This window comes from Salmo trutta, chromosome 32 (assembly GCF_901001165.1).
Source record: "Salmo trutta chromosome 32, fSalTru1.1, whole genome shotgun sequence".
Taxonomy (NCBI): domain Eukaryota; kingdom Metazoa; phylum Chordata; class Actinopteri; order Salmoniformes; family Salmonidae; genus Salmo; species Salmo trutta.
Genome location: NC_042988.1, coordinates 8,338,573 through 8,355,376, shown reverse-complemented (window position 1 = coordinate 8,355,376; position 16,804 = coordinate 8,338,573). Strand labels below are relative to the sequence as shown.

General features: G+C 42.5%; 1 protein-coding gene across 1 annotated transcript in view; it reads right to left on the bottom strand.

The window, feature by feature from the left end:
• Positions 1–16,153, bottom strand: part of LOC115170977 (integrin alpha-3) — a 35,864-nt gene extending 19,711 nt beyond the window's left edge. Inside the window, exon 1 of the mRNA XM_029727397.1 lies at positions 15,595–16,153. Within this exon, the coding sequence (XP_029583257.1) occupies positions 15,595–15,794 (200 nt within the window). The 5' untranslated portion in view covers positions 15,795–16,153. The remainder of the gene's footprint in view (positions 1–15,594) is intronic.
• Between the last annotated feature and the right edge of the window lie 651 nt (positions 16,154–16,804).

The following is a 16,804-nucleotide window of genomic DNA, read 5'->3' as shown; positions in this document are numbered from 1 at the left end:
TGCCCGTAGAGAGAGACAACGCGGACGGCTGATCACCATATTGTCCCCTGGCACGAATGCATCCACATGAGACTAAACACAGCACCTTTCTGTCAACGTGTAGGGCCACATCTAAAGACATTCAGCACAATCAACAAGATTGGCTTCTTTAGGCATTCCAGTGTATTCAGTGTTTCCTGCACAGAGCAACACGGTTGAAGACATGAGATCAAGATCAATCTAAAACAGCAACTGGTTTACATGGCTTCCCACATGAATAAATAATTATATCTTTAGCCTCACAGAGATTCTAAAAGAATGTAAATGTACTTATTAGAAAGTAATCAAAAATGTCCAGGAAAAATGCACTTTGAATTTCTATTAAGATATACCAAAAGGAACACAGAGTGCTGCAATCGTAAACGTTGAAGTAGCGTACGCCCCAACTGAAAACACAATGACATGTCATGTCCTGTTTTGTCTCCGCAAACAGAACAGCTCTAATCAGAGATATCACACACCCATCACATCACAGAGGGAAATGGAAAGAAAAGTGACCGTGAAAATGACATCAGTCCGAACTTCCGAGAGATTATTCTGTAGCTTTCACAGACCTCACGTACACAGGCAGCACACGGCAGTGTTTCCAGCAACACGGTGTTTCACACAGCTTTCAGGTCAAGACGATGTTTTCTGCCTGTTGCCATGAAGCTACTCGAGCCTCATCCAAATGATGTTGGATAAACAGGGTATGCTTTGAAGATGGACATGTTGATATTTTGAGGCAATACAGAGAGACATGTGGCAAAATGTTTAAATGTACTTGATTGATACAAAGAAACAGTACATTTGTCACACACAACAAAATATACTTTCTAAGTGTCCGTTTATTAAAACAATTAAAACAGTAATCATTCACATTTTATGAAATCCTCCTTTTGTCTGTTTATTCTGCAACTTTGCGTGCACGGGTCCAAAAACAAACATGAACAAAAAGAGACAAGACATGTGATTAGGTTACAGTATTGAGCAGCCACTGTAAGCAGAGGCCTAGCAAGCCAAGGCCTCTTTCTAACTCATGCGTTAACTACTAGACAGACTAAATCAAGTCGGACAGCAGACGCGGCTGGAGTCCTGAATGAAACACAAGCCAGACGTGTGTATGTCTCATTCATTATGTGGAATTACCTGGTGTCGGAATCGACTCTCTTGAAAACAAATGGTACTCCCGGTCAGAACCGTTAACCTGACTATACGCCTCTGTCTGTCTGTCATGATGCACACACACACACACACACACACACACACACACACACACACACACACACACACACACACAGCCCTAAGGTCATTTTAAATACTATCGACCAATAAAGACCAGTAATGAGCTGACTCCTTACCTTGTTGTTTTAACTGCCCTTTGCAAGTAATGTTTAAGCGACTTTTAAAATAAGCATGTTTAGTCTGTCAGATCTATAGGTCGTGTCTGGTGTACCTGTAAACATGATGATTCACTAGTTGGCTGTTTTACCTCAAGGCACAAAAGGAGACAGAATTCAGGGGGACTAAATTATAAAACATACGTATTGTGGTATCATTGTATTATCCTGTAATTCATAGTATTAAAACAATTATGAAATCAGTCGATCTCCTCAGACGACGGTAGATCAAAATGTCATAGCGAGGCATCTTGAGTGCACAAAATCAACGAGCCACATGGTGACTAAATCGCATGGTGTGAAGTAGCTCAGGTCTCTCACAGAGCTGTCAAATCAACAGCAGGTACAGCAGTGTTCATGGCAGTAACCCCGCTAATTCTGCCCCTTGCGCTGACAGTCTGGAATTTATCACATCAAAGTGTCAGGTAACCCGACCCTGGACTTGGCTATTGTCCAGAGAAACAGATAACACTGGAGTGGACTGTCAAGACTACACTTCACGCGAAGACAGGACACGATCAATTGTCCGATGCTCAGAAATACATCACGATTTAAATCTTAACATACTGTAGGCTACGTTCGAACGGACGAATCAATGAAACAATCATCACACCATACGCGAATACAATGAATAGGCCTAATAATGAGTAGACAATACCAGCTAGCGCAGAAGTACAGACCAGGTGTGATGTAGGAGCACAATGAGACCACTACAAAAACCACATCCCGGTATCTGATTAGCAGTCCACCAAAATGTTTTCATTATTTCAACCACCATATGGAGAAGTCATCGTCACGGTGCTGTGGGACAGGACAGGATACCCTATTACAGTCCAGACCTGGGTTCAAATACTATTTGAAATCTATCGATTACTTAAGAGTGCTTACTTAAGACTTCCTGGAGAGCCATATGGGCGGGGTTTGCAATTTAGGGACTTTCTATTGTTTCCATGGCAAAGGGCAAGCTCAATTAAGTACAGATAAAGTATTTGAAATGATTTCAAATAGTACCCAGGTCTGTTACAGAGTACAGCCAAGACCGGAAAGAATGGGTTACTATGAAGGAAATGGGTGATTTGTCTGCAGGACAAGAGGGCTGACAGTGTTGGGTATAAAGCTTTCATTGACTAAAAAGTTTGCAGGGGTCACATTACTCCTCCACCGGAACCTTTTATGCCTGTGAGACCCGACAGTGGTGGAAGTGGAACGGAGTGTGTGAACGTTTTGACTGCTGTGGAAGTCTGGAATAAAACGTGGCATGCCAAATACAACCTTTGAACTCCCCACCTGGAGTTCGTTCTAAGGGGCGGTGTGTCTCTCACGTTCAGTTATGTCATGTTGGAAAGAAAGCTCTGGAGGACTCCCCAGATCCAATTTCCCCTTAAATTTAGGAACCGACAAACTGGAGGACTCGGGAGCCTCTCGGTAAAGGGAGAATGTCAAGAATCTTTTTATTTAACCATTATTTTAAAAGACCCCTGAGGTTAGAAATCCCTTTTGGTAAAGGCAACCTGGGATATTTACCCCACAGTAGACATATTGCCTACTAGTCAAACAACATCAGCCAACTGTATGACTTATTATCTCTGTTGCGGTTGATACAGTGAATGCGACCACAGAGGCCACGAAAAAGGAGCCTTTGAAACAGGGAGAATGTGAAGAATCTTTACTCCCACAGCAGACAATCAAACAATGTCAGACATTTCAATGAGTTATGTCCCTTTCTGTCTGTTCTGGTTGATACAGCAAAACCGACCATGAAACACTCAGAGCCGGAGCCCCGTCCATCCTCTTGAGTTACTATTATATAGTGCACTACTTTTGACCAGGGTGCAGTTTGGGGCGGAAGCCTAACTTGACAGGTGCTTCCTGTTGGAGTGATGTTTCGAATCTCTCCACTTCCCCCACAGAGCATTCAATGGGCACTTCACTTTTTATCCCCGTATTGGAAGGTAGACACTGGTATGGTGCTGGAAATAATGAATGTGAATTTAAAAACAGGTGAACTGTGCCTTTAACATTCATCTGCCTCTCATTATCTCCCTCTCATTAGCACCTGACACAGCGATGTTACAAACAGCCCACCTCAACCCGACTCAACCTGACCAAAGCAGGTTCAAGTGTAGTACTACACCACTTAGGATCATTAGCCCGTTAATTGATGTCAACACCGTCAGCCGTTTTAAATGTTCGTGGCTGTAATTACTATGTTATACTTTAGAGAAATGATCTGGTACCTTAGAACATAAGACAAATATGGGTAGGATTCAACAGCATGCAAGTATGGATTTGGTTTTGTCTCAAATGTATAGATAAGCATGAGCAAAAGAGTTGTCAAATCGCTCCATTTTGAGACCAACCAATTAAGTGAAACGGAGATAGGACTGCTGACGCTAGCATTAGTAATATCACCCATTAAAAAGGAAGTCATTGAGGGACAAGTATTTCAATCACCCAATCGTAATCAGGCTACAGGGAACCCTTTCATTCTGTGAGTAAATCACTCCCATTCACATCCCCTGGGGTCAAGGACCCAAGGGATTTCCTCCTCTGCACTTCCTGACATGACAGCACTGGTGACATGCAAGCATAATGGTATGTCCCTGACTTAAACCACCAAATCTTTAACCTGGACATTTTAGATGGGGGATTAATGCAAAAGTAAAAAAATTGGTATTGGTCTATGCATTCATTTTTTTATGTCTTTGAATCTTGTGATGATCATTTTTATAATCCTATATGTATAAAACATGTCCTAAAAAAAATATTAGAGCTTTGTGGGTTAAACTGACTTGAGAAATCTGTCATTTGAGTCCAACTGGTCCTAACACAAATGTGTACAGGCAAGAACATTTTACATTCAGTTGTCCATTGGCGATAGACTTGTGGGAGAGCAGTGACATTGTTAAACCAAAAAGGCAGCAGCCTACCAGCCTACGTACAGGACGTACAAGCTACTTCCCAGTCCTGAATTAAAACAGACAGTATTCAGTCAGCCAAATTCACTCTGCCAATTTTACAGCAGATTATTAGAGGGATCGACCACACCACATGTACTTTTCATCTGTGTCAGACGGTGCAGTTAATTGATATGGCGTGGGGGTTTACGTATGGATTTCCATTAAAAGCTCAATTCAATTAGTTGAAATAAAGGCGAGGAGAGAGAGAGAGAGAGAGAGGCAGGCTCAGCTGCCATAATGTGTTTAAGGTTCTCAAAGAGCCTCCATTGACCTGCATGTCAACTCTTGTCCAGTTCAGATGAGGGTCTCAATGGTCACTGAATTAGAAAGCTTTATCACGATGGAAGTACAGATGAAGCAGTTCAGTTCAGTACAGTTCAGTATCAGTACAAGGGAGTTGAACTTCAAGACATGAAGCGCTAAGACAAATGGTACACTTACGGTATATGCTATGTTATACAACGGGTAGGTCTAATCCTGAATGCTGATTGGTTAAAACCGCATTCCAGCCGGTGTCTATTCCACGAGTTACCACCGGCTAAATCTATGATGTTAAAATGTCTATTTACTCTATTCCATCTGACTGCGCAATCCACTGTCTCATCAGCCCAGCCAAGCAATTTAGAAACTTGATCTCCACTATGAAAAGCATCTAGACATTATTTTACATTTCTGTTAGACTTCTGTCTGTCTCTCCGACATTTGCAACATTGTTTCAATATTCAAATTCTATCTCCAGCTGTCCCATAGTAATGAACGTGTCGTGAGTCGGGGCGAGGAAGACAGGCAGGCAGGCATCGTTTCTCAGCCAGTCAAATCATGAGTCAGCTGGCATCATTTTTATGGATATATACAAAGAAATGTAAATTGAAAAAAGGTAAAACGAAACGAAGTGCAGCTATTTCGCAGTCTTTCCAGCTTCAGTTTGAAGTGATTGTGTTAGCGGTGTTGTTGGCTAGCTCCTCTGAACAACAGTGTCCTAAGGAGAGAGCACATTTTCTATGCCAGGTGAAATCGCGCCTCATTAGCTCATTGTTATGGATGTATTCAAATAAATGTCACTAGAAAACACTTAAACGCAAATGCTTATACTTTGTTGTTAGTCTGGCTGCTTTTTGACGTGACTGTAAGTTAGCCGTAGTTGGCTAGCTAGCAAGCAAGGGATAAGAACGTTGCCAGCCAGTATGGCAATGGAACATTGAGAACGAAAGACTGGGTCGCGTCCATAGATACAGAATAAAAAGACTGAATGACTGGGTTGCGTCTCTAGCAGCCGAACCGATAGAACGAACGACCAACCGTCTTGGATACCAACCCTAGATTTGTGTCGGGACTATATCTTGTGGAAGGATTAAATAGTATGAATAAATTAATCAAAATAAAGTTAATGAAAATATGTCAATCATTATTTGAATATGTTGGTAACCCGTTGTATGAAAGTGATAATGCCCTCGAAGCCGGTGTTTAGAGGATATCTTGGCATGGTTTGCCAGCCCTTGACTCGGGCCTATGAACACCCGTGCCAATATATCCTCCAAACACCGACTTTCAGTGCATTATCACTTAAATATCAAACTACAATATACACATCATTCATTCCACAGCTATAATAGCTGTTTATCATTTTAATTCATTAAAAGTGTATTATTAAAAAAATATTGTTTTATATAAAAACGTATGAATAAATAATATATACACGTATATAAAAACAGGTTAACACCATGAGCTAATGACTGCAACACATATTTCGCAACCATTCTTATCTTTCATTAAAACAGGTGCAGTAGCAAATGGAGGTAGCAAATGGAGGGTTTTAGGAAACAAAATCAATGTTGCCTTACTGTTGTTAGTACTGTACCTCTTCAACCAAATGGTTTGCTGGGGTACAAAAACTGACGCAATAGCTCCTGTAACCTCTTTATATTGAATGGTTTGAAACAGTTAAGTTCTCATCATCTCTTTACAAGGTTTGAGATGTTGAAGCAGCTGGATCTGAGCCAAGCACAGTATTACCCTTTGCCCTGATGATTCCCTGTTGCATCATGAGGTATTCTAAACACATTATTAATGCCTCGACACATTCATCTGAGGGTTGATTTGACTGCTATAATTCCTACAGTACTTCAGGTCAGCTTAACCAGCCATAAAAAGGGGCCAGACACCAGCAACTTTCCTTGAAGGGAAGAACCAGCTCTAGGGTATCTTACTTCTCTCTTAGTCAGTCTTTCAAGCTGCAATATCTAACTTTTTGGGCGACGGACCAAATTCACATAGAAATGTGTGCTATAGGTCTGTCATTCTCATTGAAAGAAAGAACAGATCTACCGCTTCTTAGACTAGGTGTGTTATTTCTATGCTTCCCGTTCTTAAGTTTATTTTTGCACCTTTTACTTTCGGTTTTGTACACCAGCTTCAAACAGCTGAAAATACAGTATCTTGGGTTATGGAAAATATATTTAACAGCGGTTTATTTTTTATTCTCTACACTATACTTGCTTGTTTTGTCAAATAAACAGAAAATAGGCTAACTATTCTAATTTTAGCAACCAGGAAATGGTGGAGCGATTTCTGCATAGTGCATCTTTGAGGAAGTCTCTCTGATTTTTGTCGGATATCTAATTGAATCACTATGATATAGGAAGAAAGAGGGAAGGGGACATACCAGTATACTGGCATAAGAGAGTAAGTCCATCACCTGGTGACTGAGTAAATAATATTGGAGAAACCGCTAACACTGTAACCCTCTTGTAAGACAAGAGTTGCTGTGGGTCACTTGACTTGAATCCAACACGGATCTGAGACTGGCTTGTCAGAACTGATCTTCTCTAATTAGAGCTGCATTCCAGTCGGAACCTGTGTGGGGGCGACACTATTGATCAGCCTATTGATTCAGAGAACCAACTAGCTTCTGGAGCTGTCCGACAGATCGCCTAATGAGGAAATCTCCCTGAGTACCCCCAGTCATTCCACTTATTTGATGAATTCCATTACTAGCACACCTGATCGAATCCACAACTAATCACCAAGCCTTTCATCAGTTGAATCAGGTGTGCTAGGGGGTCTGGAATACATGAAATACATGGAGCGGCCGAGGGTACTCGAAGAGAGATTTGGGAAATAGTTTGTGCATGAAGTATAACACTTCTTCACTCCCTTGGGCCTACACATCATATGACAATTGATAACACGGGCAGGACACAAACACACACATTTGAACACAAATATATACAAAGGATGGCGTGTAGGGATATAACTGTAATTTCCCTGCACATGAAGTGACCTTTGTAAGATAAATAATTGGGTTACCAATGTATTGCCTCAGTTCTCTCTATTAAGAACTACTTGGCAGACCCCGGCTTTGCTTCTCAGTGCACTCACAATTTCATTCCCATCTACTGCAGCAAGATCCAGATTACTGTGCTTTATACAGGCTTCTCCAGGCTGTGTTGTGGCTTGTCTCTGAGGACATACCCTGCACATCCCCAACAAAACCCTCTAAACCCCACCAAATCACCCACACAAACACACACCAAACCCATAGGGCTATGCAACAGCAGCTCTACGAAGAAATAACCCGCAAGTGCTGCCTCAGAACCATTGGGTTGCCAAAAGTAGAACTCAGATCTGTGTTTTGGCCAGGGTTACACAAAACAACCTGCACACAATTTTAGTTGCAAATGGCAAGTAACATCACTTTTAGGGGCGACTTTGTCCAACACCATAACTAGGGCATGGAGTTTTTTCCAGACCAGGAAACTGGACAGTAGTTTTTCCTGGTGAGGTCATATGGTCAGGAAAAACCTCCAGGCCCAGACAATAACAGCCCGGCCCCCAGGCCATGTGTTCTCATGTCTTCTCTGCAGACACTGAACAGCCATTTCCTAGGGGACCATACAACAGGAACACAGTCCAGACTCTTCCTCCTGCCCTGACCAGCAACCAGGAAGCCTTCAGAAAGACCCATCCATCCAGTCCACATAATACCATCATAACCCAACCACAGCCACACAGTACAGGGAGGACACCATTAGGGCTAGGGTCATTTTCCTGACACTCTTGCCCTTAGATGGCCTATCATATAAAGAGAACACTTTGCATTTTCTCTCCGCATATCTTGTCTCAATATCATGGACACTTCTCTTTAAAGGGCTACTCGACTACGGTCATTTTGGTAAGTCATGTATGAAACCACTGTCCAGTGTCTTCCATAGATGGCATGGGCAACTACACAAGAATGTGTGGAGGAGACAAGCCATAAACGACAAAACAGCTCATCACATCTGTTAACAATACGGATGTTGCTGCTATGAACTCGTGAAAGACTCTGAGGTGACAACTAAAATGACAGAACGAGAGCAATAAAATAAATCACTGACAAGCTCAACCTAAGAAGAATACCGGCATAAATGCAACATTTTGAGGGGGGTGGGTGTTAGGGACATGAGCTAACATCATATTCTATAAAATCATAATGAATTGCATACGGCCCGTGCATTGTGTTTACTGGTTCAGCCCGACACCATAATTCATGTTAATATGGCTGAGATGTTTTTCCAAATGACTTAACTTGGCACAGTCTCATCACCCACTGAGGCTTTGCTGAAGACAACCCACAACTGAAGAAACACAAACAAAAAATATTTGTTGACTTCGTTCACAATTTTCCTACTTCATATTTATAATCTCCAGCTACAACATATGTGAAAATGGCTGGTTCCTATGTTTTGTGGGAAAAAAAGATAAGTGTTTCCAATGACATCCTCGGTGTGCATCGTGATTTTAACCAATTATGAGTAAGCATTGCCAACTAATTGTCTACTAACTGGTTGATGAAGTCATTGGAAACACAAATCTTCCTCTATCTTTTTTTACTACAAAACATAGAAACGTGGCATTTCCACAGATGTTGATGTTGGGGGTGGTGCTGGAGATGATGAATATGAAGTTGAAACATTTTGAAATGTCCCTTTAACAAAGCTCCTACTTGACCGAAAACTATCCACAGCCCTCCTTTTATGAGTAATTTTTGTTCGCCCACATTCTGTGTCAAATGGGAGATTCTAAGTCAAATGGTCAGGATTGTGTGGGTAGTGATCACATTCATAGGCCTACAGTACACTATACAGAGTGGTTACGTACTTGTGCACTGCGTTACAGTTCAGTCATCGTAACAAGACATGACACACATAAAACACACATACAGATAGACACACAAAAGATACAGTGTCCTACATGTGTTTCTACCTAGATTCAAGCGCACAACAAAATCCTGAGGATGATGTTAGGTAAACTACTTGCATTTTTCCCATTATGTTTGACCTCATTTTGGACGTACTACACAGAGCTAGAGATGTTCAATCTTGGGACTCACCACATTTTCCCTACAATGCTGATGTCGGGCCTTTCAATCAAAACAGGATTGTGTTATGCCCAGCATCAGATCCCATTGTAATAAAAAGAAAACAGCCTGTATGTAAGACCTGCAGGCCTGTTGCATGACATGCCCCTATTGTGTAATCTGTGGCATGCCATCCGCCCTGAGGGAGAGAGGGGCTGGCATTATGAGCTAACCACCAGGCCTGTTGGGGCTACAGCAGAACAGCCTTAGCTAAGCATCTCCTCCTGCCATTATTACTGCAACCAGCCAGAGGATAAAGTGGAGGATTGCTAAAGCCAAGACCAGGGGAATTATGCAAGAGGCAATTGTCTGAGTGCTGGGAGCAATTTTTATATGCATTTGAACAGTAACAGTGTCTGCATTTTAAGTAAATGTGCTTATTTGTGTGACTTACTAGGCTCATGTTGTGGGCAAGTCTGTGTAGGGTTTTCTAAATGTGTGAAATAAAGTAAGTATGCAAGTGAGTAAAAGAGTGTGTGTGTGTCTGCGTGCACAGGTGTGGCACTCTCACTTCAACTCTCTCCTTGACCACACTCTGGCCACTCAAACACAGGTCAAATAAATCAAGGAACGTTTAACATGTAGTGATGTCACTACAAGGGCATCTGGTTTGTACCAGCCCATTGATTCCACAGAAACAGCAAAGAAATTGATTTTAAAAAAATACATGACACATCGCCTTGTCCACTCTCAGGTCTCAGCGGAACTTTGTGGGCCATTAAAGGTGATTGGTGGCTTGTGGAGGACGGGGGACAAACTCCCAGGAAGCCTATAATTACTCGTCCTTAACTAGGTTGAAGATGACAAGGTTAAGACAATGTAATAATTCCATGTGACAGTGTTAGAAAACAAACTAATTCATTTTCGCAAACAGTTATGGGATATTACAATTCCGTTCTCTTAACCATTGTCATCTTCAGCCTAGGTCCTTAAGGCAGCTGCTCTCCAGCTCTGGTGGGACTCTCCAATGAAATGCCCAGCAAAATCAGAGCTGGGAGGACTGGGAGAGCTGGTTAATGGGTCGGAGGGAAGAAATACAATTCAATACTGGACTATTGGATGATGAGGTGACACACTTGGGGAGTAGCTTCCCATGAACAGGTTAGGGCATGGCCCACTATGTGTGTAACGGAGATGGTCCAGTGAAATAAGATCACGTGAATCTTGACCTCAGCCTGAGGCTGAGACCTGAAGACGCCCAGGCTTTAGCTCAGCAGGCTAACAGAGTCTTGTGGTGCCACTCTGTTACATTTGGCTGAAAGCCTGGCTGATGTTTTACATGCTCCTATCCAACTGTGCTATTTTGTTAGTAATTCATTTTTTTTACAAATGTTTACATAATGTGGCTGCTACCGTCTCTTATGACTGAAAATAACTTCTGGACATCAGAACAGCGATTACTCACCACGAACTGGAAGAAGCTTTTTCCTTTAACGAGTCTGACGAGAAGGATATACTGCTATCTTGGGAACAAGCCCAAATCCCCGTAATTTGGGTGAAGAAAAGATGGAGGATTAGAGGGCGCAGAACGGGCTGCCTTCTGAGAATCCATAGGCGAGCGAGTAAACTCCCACTCTACTTGCAATTATTGGAAAATAAAATTGATGACCTACGATTACGATTATCCTACCAATGGGACATTAAAAACTGTAATATCTTATGTTTCACTGAGTCGTGGCTGAAGGACGACACAAATAATATAGAGCTGGCGGGATTTTCCATGCATCGGCAGAACAGAGAAAAAGCTACGTCTGGTAAGATGAGGGGTGGGTGTGTGTCTTTTTGTCAATAACGGCTGGTGTCGCGATGCCTGATATTAAAGAAGCCTCGAGGTATTGCTCGCCTGAGGTAGAGTACCTTATGATAAGCTGTAGACCACACTATCTACCAAGAGAGTTCTCATCTATATTATTTGTAGCTTTCTATTTACCACCACCGATGCTGGCACTAAGACCACACTCAACTAACTCTATGAGGCCATAAGCAAACAAGAAAAGGCTCATCCAGAAGTGGCGCTCCTAGTGGCCAGGGACTTTAATGCAGACACCCTTAAATCAGTTTTACCAAATTTTTACCAGCATGTCACATGTGCAACCAGAGGAAAAAAGAAACTCTAGACCACCTTTACTCCACACACAGAGATGCATACAAAGCTCTCCCCCAACCTCCACTTGGCAAATCTTACCATAATTCTATCCTCCTGATTCCTGATTACAAACATTAAAGCAGGAAGTACCAGTGACTCGCTCAATACAGGAGTGGTCAGATGACACGGATGCTACACTACAGGACTGTTTTGCTAGCACAGACTGGAAAATGTTCCGGGATTCATCCAATGGCATTGAGGAGTATACCACTTCAGTCATCGGCTTCATCTATAAGTGCATTGACAACGTTGTCCCCACAGTGACCGTATGTACGTACATATCCCAACCAGAAGTCATGGACTACTGGCAACATCCGCATTGAGCTAAAGGCTAGAGCTGCCGCTTCAAGGAGCGGGACACTAATCTGGGCTCTTATAAGAAATCCTGTTATGCCCTCAGACGAACCATCAAGCCAAGCGTCAATACAGGATTAAGATTGAATCCTACTTTACCGGCTCTGACGCTTGACGGATGTGGTATGGCTTGAAAACTATTACGGACTGCAAAGGGAAACCCAGACGTGAGGTGCCCAGTGACGCAAGCCTACCAGCTAAATGCCTTTTATGCTTGCTTCGAGGCAAGCAACACTGAAGCATGCACGAGAGCATCAGCTGTTCTGGATGACTGTGTGATAACTCTCTCGGTATCCAATGTGAGCAAGACCTTTAAACAGGTCAACATTCACAAATCTGCAGGGCCAGACGGATTACCAGGACGTGAACTCAAAGTATGTGCAGACAAACTGGAAAGTGTCTTCACTGACATTTTCAACCTTTCCCTGACCAAGTCTAATACCTACCTGTTTCAAGCAGGCCACCATAGTCCCTGTGCTCAAGGAAGCGAAGATAACCTGCCTAAATGATTACCGCCCCGTAGCACTCATGTCGGTAGCCATGTAGTGCTTTGAAAGGCTGGTAATGGCTCACATCCATAGCATCCTCCCGGATACCCTAGACCCACTCCAATTCGCATACCGTCCCAACACATCCACAGATGACACAATCTCAATCGCACTACACACTGCTCTTTCCCACCTGGACAAAAGGAACACCTATGTGAGAATGCTGTTCATTGACTACAGCTCAGCATTCAACATCATATGGCCCACAAAGCTCATCACTAGGCTAAGGACCCTGGGACTAAACACCTCCCTCTGCAACTGGATCCTGGAATTCCTGACGGGCCGCCCCCAGGTGGTAAGGGTAGGTATCAACATGTCTGCCACGCTGATCCTCAACACTGGGGCCCCTCAGGGGTATGTACTTAGTCCCCTCCTGTACTCCCTATTCACCCATGACTGCGTGGCCAAACACGACTCCAACACCATCATTAAGTTTGCTGACGACACAACAGTGATAGGCCTGATCACCGACAACGATGAGACAGCCTGTAGGGAGGAGGTCAAAGAACTGGCAGCGTGGGGCCAGGACAACAACCTGTCCCTCAATGTGAGCAAGACAAAGGAGCTGATCATGGACTAGAGGAAAAGGCGGGCCGAACAGGCCCCCATTAACATTGACGGGGCTGTAGTGGAGTGGGTCGAGAGTTTCAAGTTCCTTGATGTCCTTGATCACCAATGAATCATCATGGTCCAAACACACCAAGACAGTTGTGAAGAGGGCACACACAAAACTTTTTTCCCCTCAGGAGACTGAAAAGATGTGGCATGGGTCCCCAGATCCTCAAAAAGTTCTACAGCTGCACCATCGAGAGCATCCTAACCGGTTGCATCACGGCTTGGTATGGCAACTGCTCGGCACCTGACCGTAAGGGTCTACAGAGGGTAGTGCGTGTTGCCCAGTACATCACTGGGGTCAAGCTTCCTGCCATCCAGGACCTATATAATAGGCAGTGTCAGAGGAAAGCCCATAAAAGTGTCAGAGAATCCAGTCACCCAAGTCATAGACTGTTTTCTCTGCTACCGCACAGCAAGCGGTACCGGAGCGCCAAGTCTAGGACCAAAAGGATCCTTAACAGCTTCTACCCCCAAGCCAAACAATTAATCAAATAGCCACCGGACTATTTACATTGACCCCCCCATTTGTTTTGTACACTGCTGCTACTCCACTGTCAATGATCTATACATAGTCACTTTACCCCTACCTACACGTACAAATTACCACAACTAACCTGTATCCCCGCACACTGACTCGGTACCGGTACCCCCTGTATATACCATCGCTATTGTTATGTTTTTGTGTTACTTTTTATTATTTTACATTTTTTACTTTCGTTTATTTGGTAAATATTTTCTTAACTCTTCGTGAACTGCACTGTTGGTTAAGGGCTTGTAAGTAAGCATTTCACGGTAAGGTCTGCACTTGTTGTATTCGGCCCATGTGACAAATAAAAGTTAGATTTGATTTGAATTTGATGTTCTTCTAGGTCAGAGAACGCATTCCGATGTTCAGCTTTTGCCCACCAAAGAAAAGTCTGAGTTTTTATTGGGAAGCTCTAATCCTTTTCCCCCGGGACATAAAGAGGCAAAAGGTTTAATGAAAAGTTTTGTGGTCCATTGGGGTATTTAAGAGAGGTGGCACCCAAAGGAGATGTATATCAAATACCCTCAATAAAACATCTAAAAAAATATCTTAGTTAGGATCTCAAATGTCTTTGATACCATAATGTTTGTTCTCTGTGTACAAATGTTTGTTCTCTGTGTACTTCTATCAGTTTGCATGGTCCCCAGCTACACTATCACCAAGACTGACCAATACTGGCAAACGTTTGTTGTTCCTTGCTCTCAAGACAAGTACCATCATGAATGGTCACCCACCTCCATGAGCTGGTTGAGCCTCCTCTGTCAGACTGTGAGTCATGATTATTGTGTAGTTGAGACATGGAGATTAATCATTTACTGAACAGAATGAACCTAAACCACATCTTGCATGGGGATAAACTATATCCCCAGCAGCATATTTTTGTTGTTCCTGTTGCATGCTTAGGCCTATGTGTGCAAATGTGTTGAATAAAATTGATTTGAAATGTTTATGATGGTACCATGGTTTATGTTATAAACTGCATGAATGTTCAAACCTCAAAATGTTTATAGCCTGGTAAAACTCCAGTAGACATTTGAGATCCTAATGTGACATTTAGCCTGCATATAACAGTTTTCCAGAGCTAGACAGATTGAAGTGTTTGTTGGTGAACTTAAATCACGGAGAAGCGACAGCCAGGAATTTGACAGTAACTTACAGGCAGCTCAGTGGCAAGTACATTTCTGTATTTCATATTACACTACACCTACTGTAATATAAATATGGTATCAAAGAAAGTACTGTGTAACGAAACAGTACAATGGCATAAAATTGACTGTATTATACTGTAAAAAAAGTAAATTCTACCGTAATCACAGTATTTTACTGTAATTACAAGGGATATGTGCAAGCAGGATGGCTGCTGGGTAAAGTGTTTACACAGCATAATGTATGGTACTGTTTTCTGTGGGCTGGAATTACAGTACCATTCAAAATAAAGCAATTATTTCCCACTCGCAACATTCTCACAATAATACCCAAAATCATCTATAATTTACAGTTGTTTTCCGTTACAGTACTGAAAGGTAGTTTGACACCCACAGATGCAATGCCATATTATTTCCCCTGATCTTGCCTGTGCACATTCTAGAAAAGCAAAATTGATCAAATCTAACATTTGACAACACTTACAGGTATCTTTTCTCTCCCACCATCTGTTTGTGAAGTGCCACCGAGAACCCAAAGAGACTTCCCGGGGTCTTTCCTTCCTTGACAACAGGGAACCGCACATCCAGGTTGAACCCCTGAAGAATATGTACTGTGCACAGCAGGACAAGCAACAGGAGGTAGTAGGCATTCGTAGAGAACCGGAGTAGTTGAAAGATTGCCATGTGGAATTCCTTATTATATTTTCTTCTCTAACATCCGTTGTTCAAATGCAGAATTTGTTGTATTCTTTTTCAAATGACTTTCGAATCTTTCCCTCAAGTCAAATAACCGTGCGCACTGAGCAGCCCTCAACGAACTCTACCCTACCTCCCGCTCTCTCTCTCCCCGCTCCGTTCTCTCTCCCTTCTGTCTTCAAATACATACAACCACATACGGCCGATTGAACCTCAAACGTGCTCACTGTACAGTGTACACATTAGTCATTCTTCCGGGTGTAGTGCGGTCATCATAAATTAAATCATTGGGAGGTTGTACCGAGATTAAATTGAGCGCGCGCGGGCACCTTGTCTGCACGACAGCTCAGCCTGGTCTCATACGCTAGACATTACATAGTCAAATTAAATCCGGACACTCAAATGATTATGATATGTTATGTTTGGTATGGTTACATAAGACATAAGACAGAATTCATGACACATCATACATTTAGCAAATTCGTAACATATTGGACGAATTGCAACATCGTAACATATCATAGGAAATGGAGGATGGACATCCACAAATGAATACATACCATATGAAACATAATGTATCATGCTATTTGGAGTGTCTCAGATTTACATTTACTATGTTACGTCTACGCCTGAGTACAGGTTGGACAGCTCCAGACTACCAATAAAGCAATTGCAATTATGCATTGTCAGAATCCTTGCCAGACAGCATAGAGTAGCCTATTCTCTAGTCTAGACAGTGTATTCTCCAAGTAGTGTGGGAGTTTAGAATATGATATGTAAGTGTGTCTATAGTGCCCCAAGGAGAAAGTGGTGATTGGAATAATCATGGAAGGAAGACAAATTGCGAAATAATAAAGTAAACATGTGCTTGAACCTTAACCTTCCTCTTCTGCAATACAAGTTCATTTGCAGTTGGATACATGGAGTGTATGATCACTTTTGAATAATGCTGAACAACTGTTATAACAACACTCACTGTTCTCACTGTCTATAGTAGT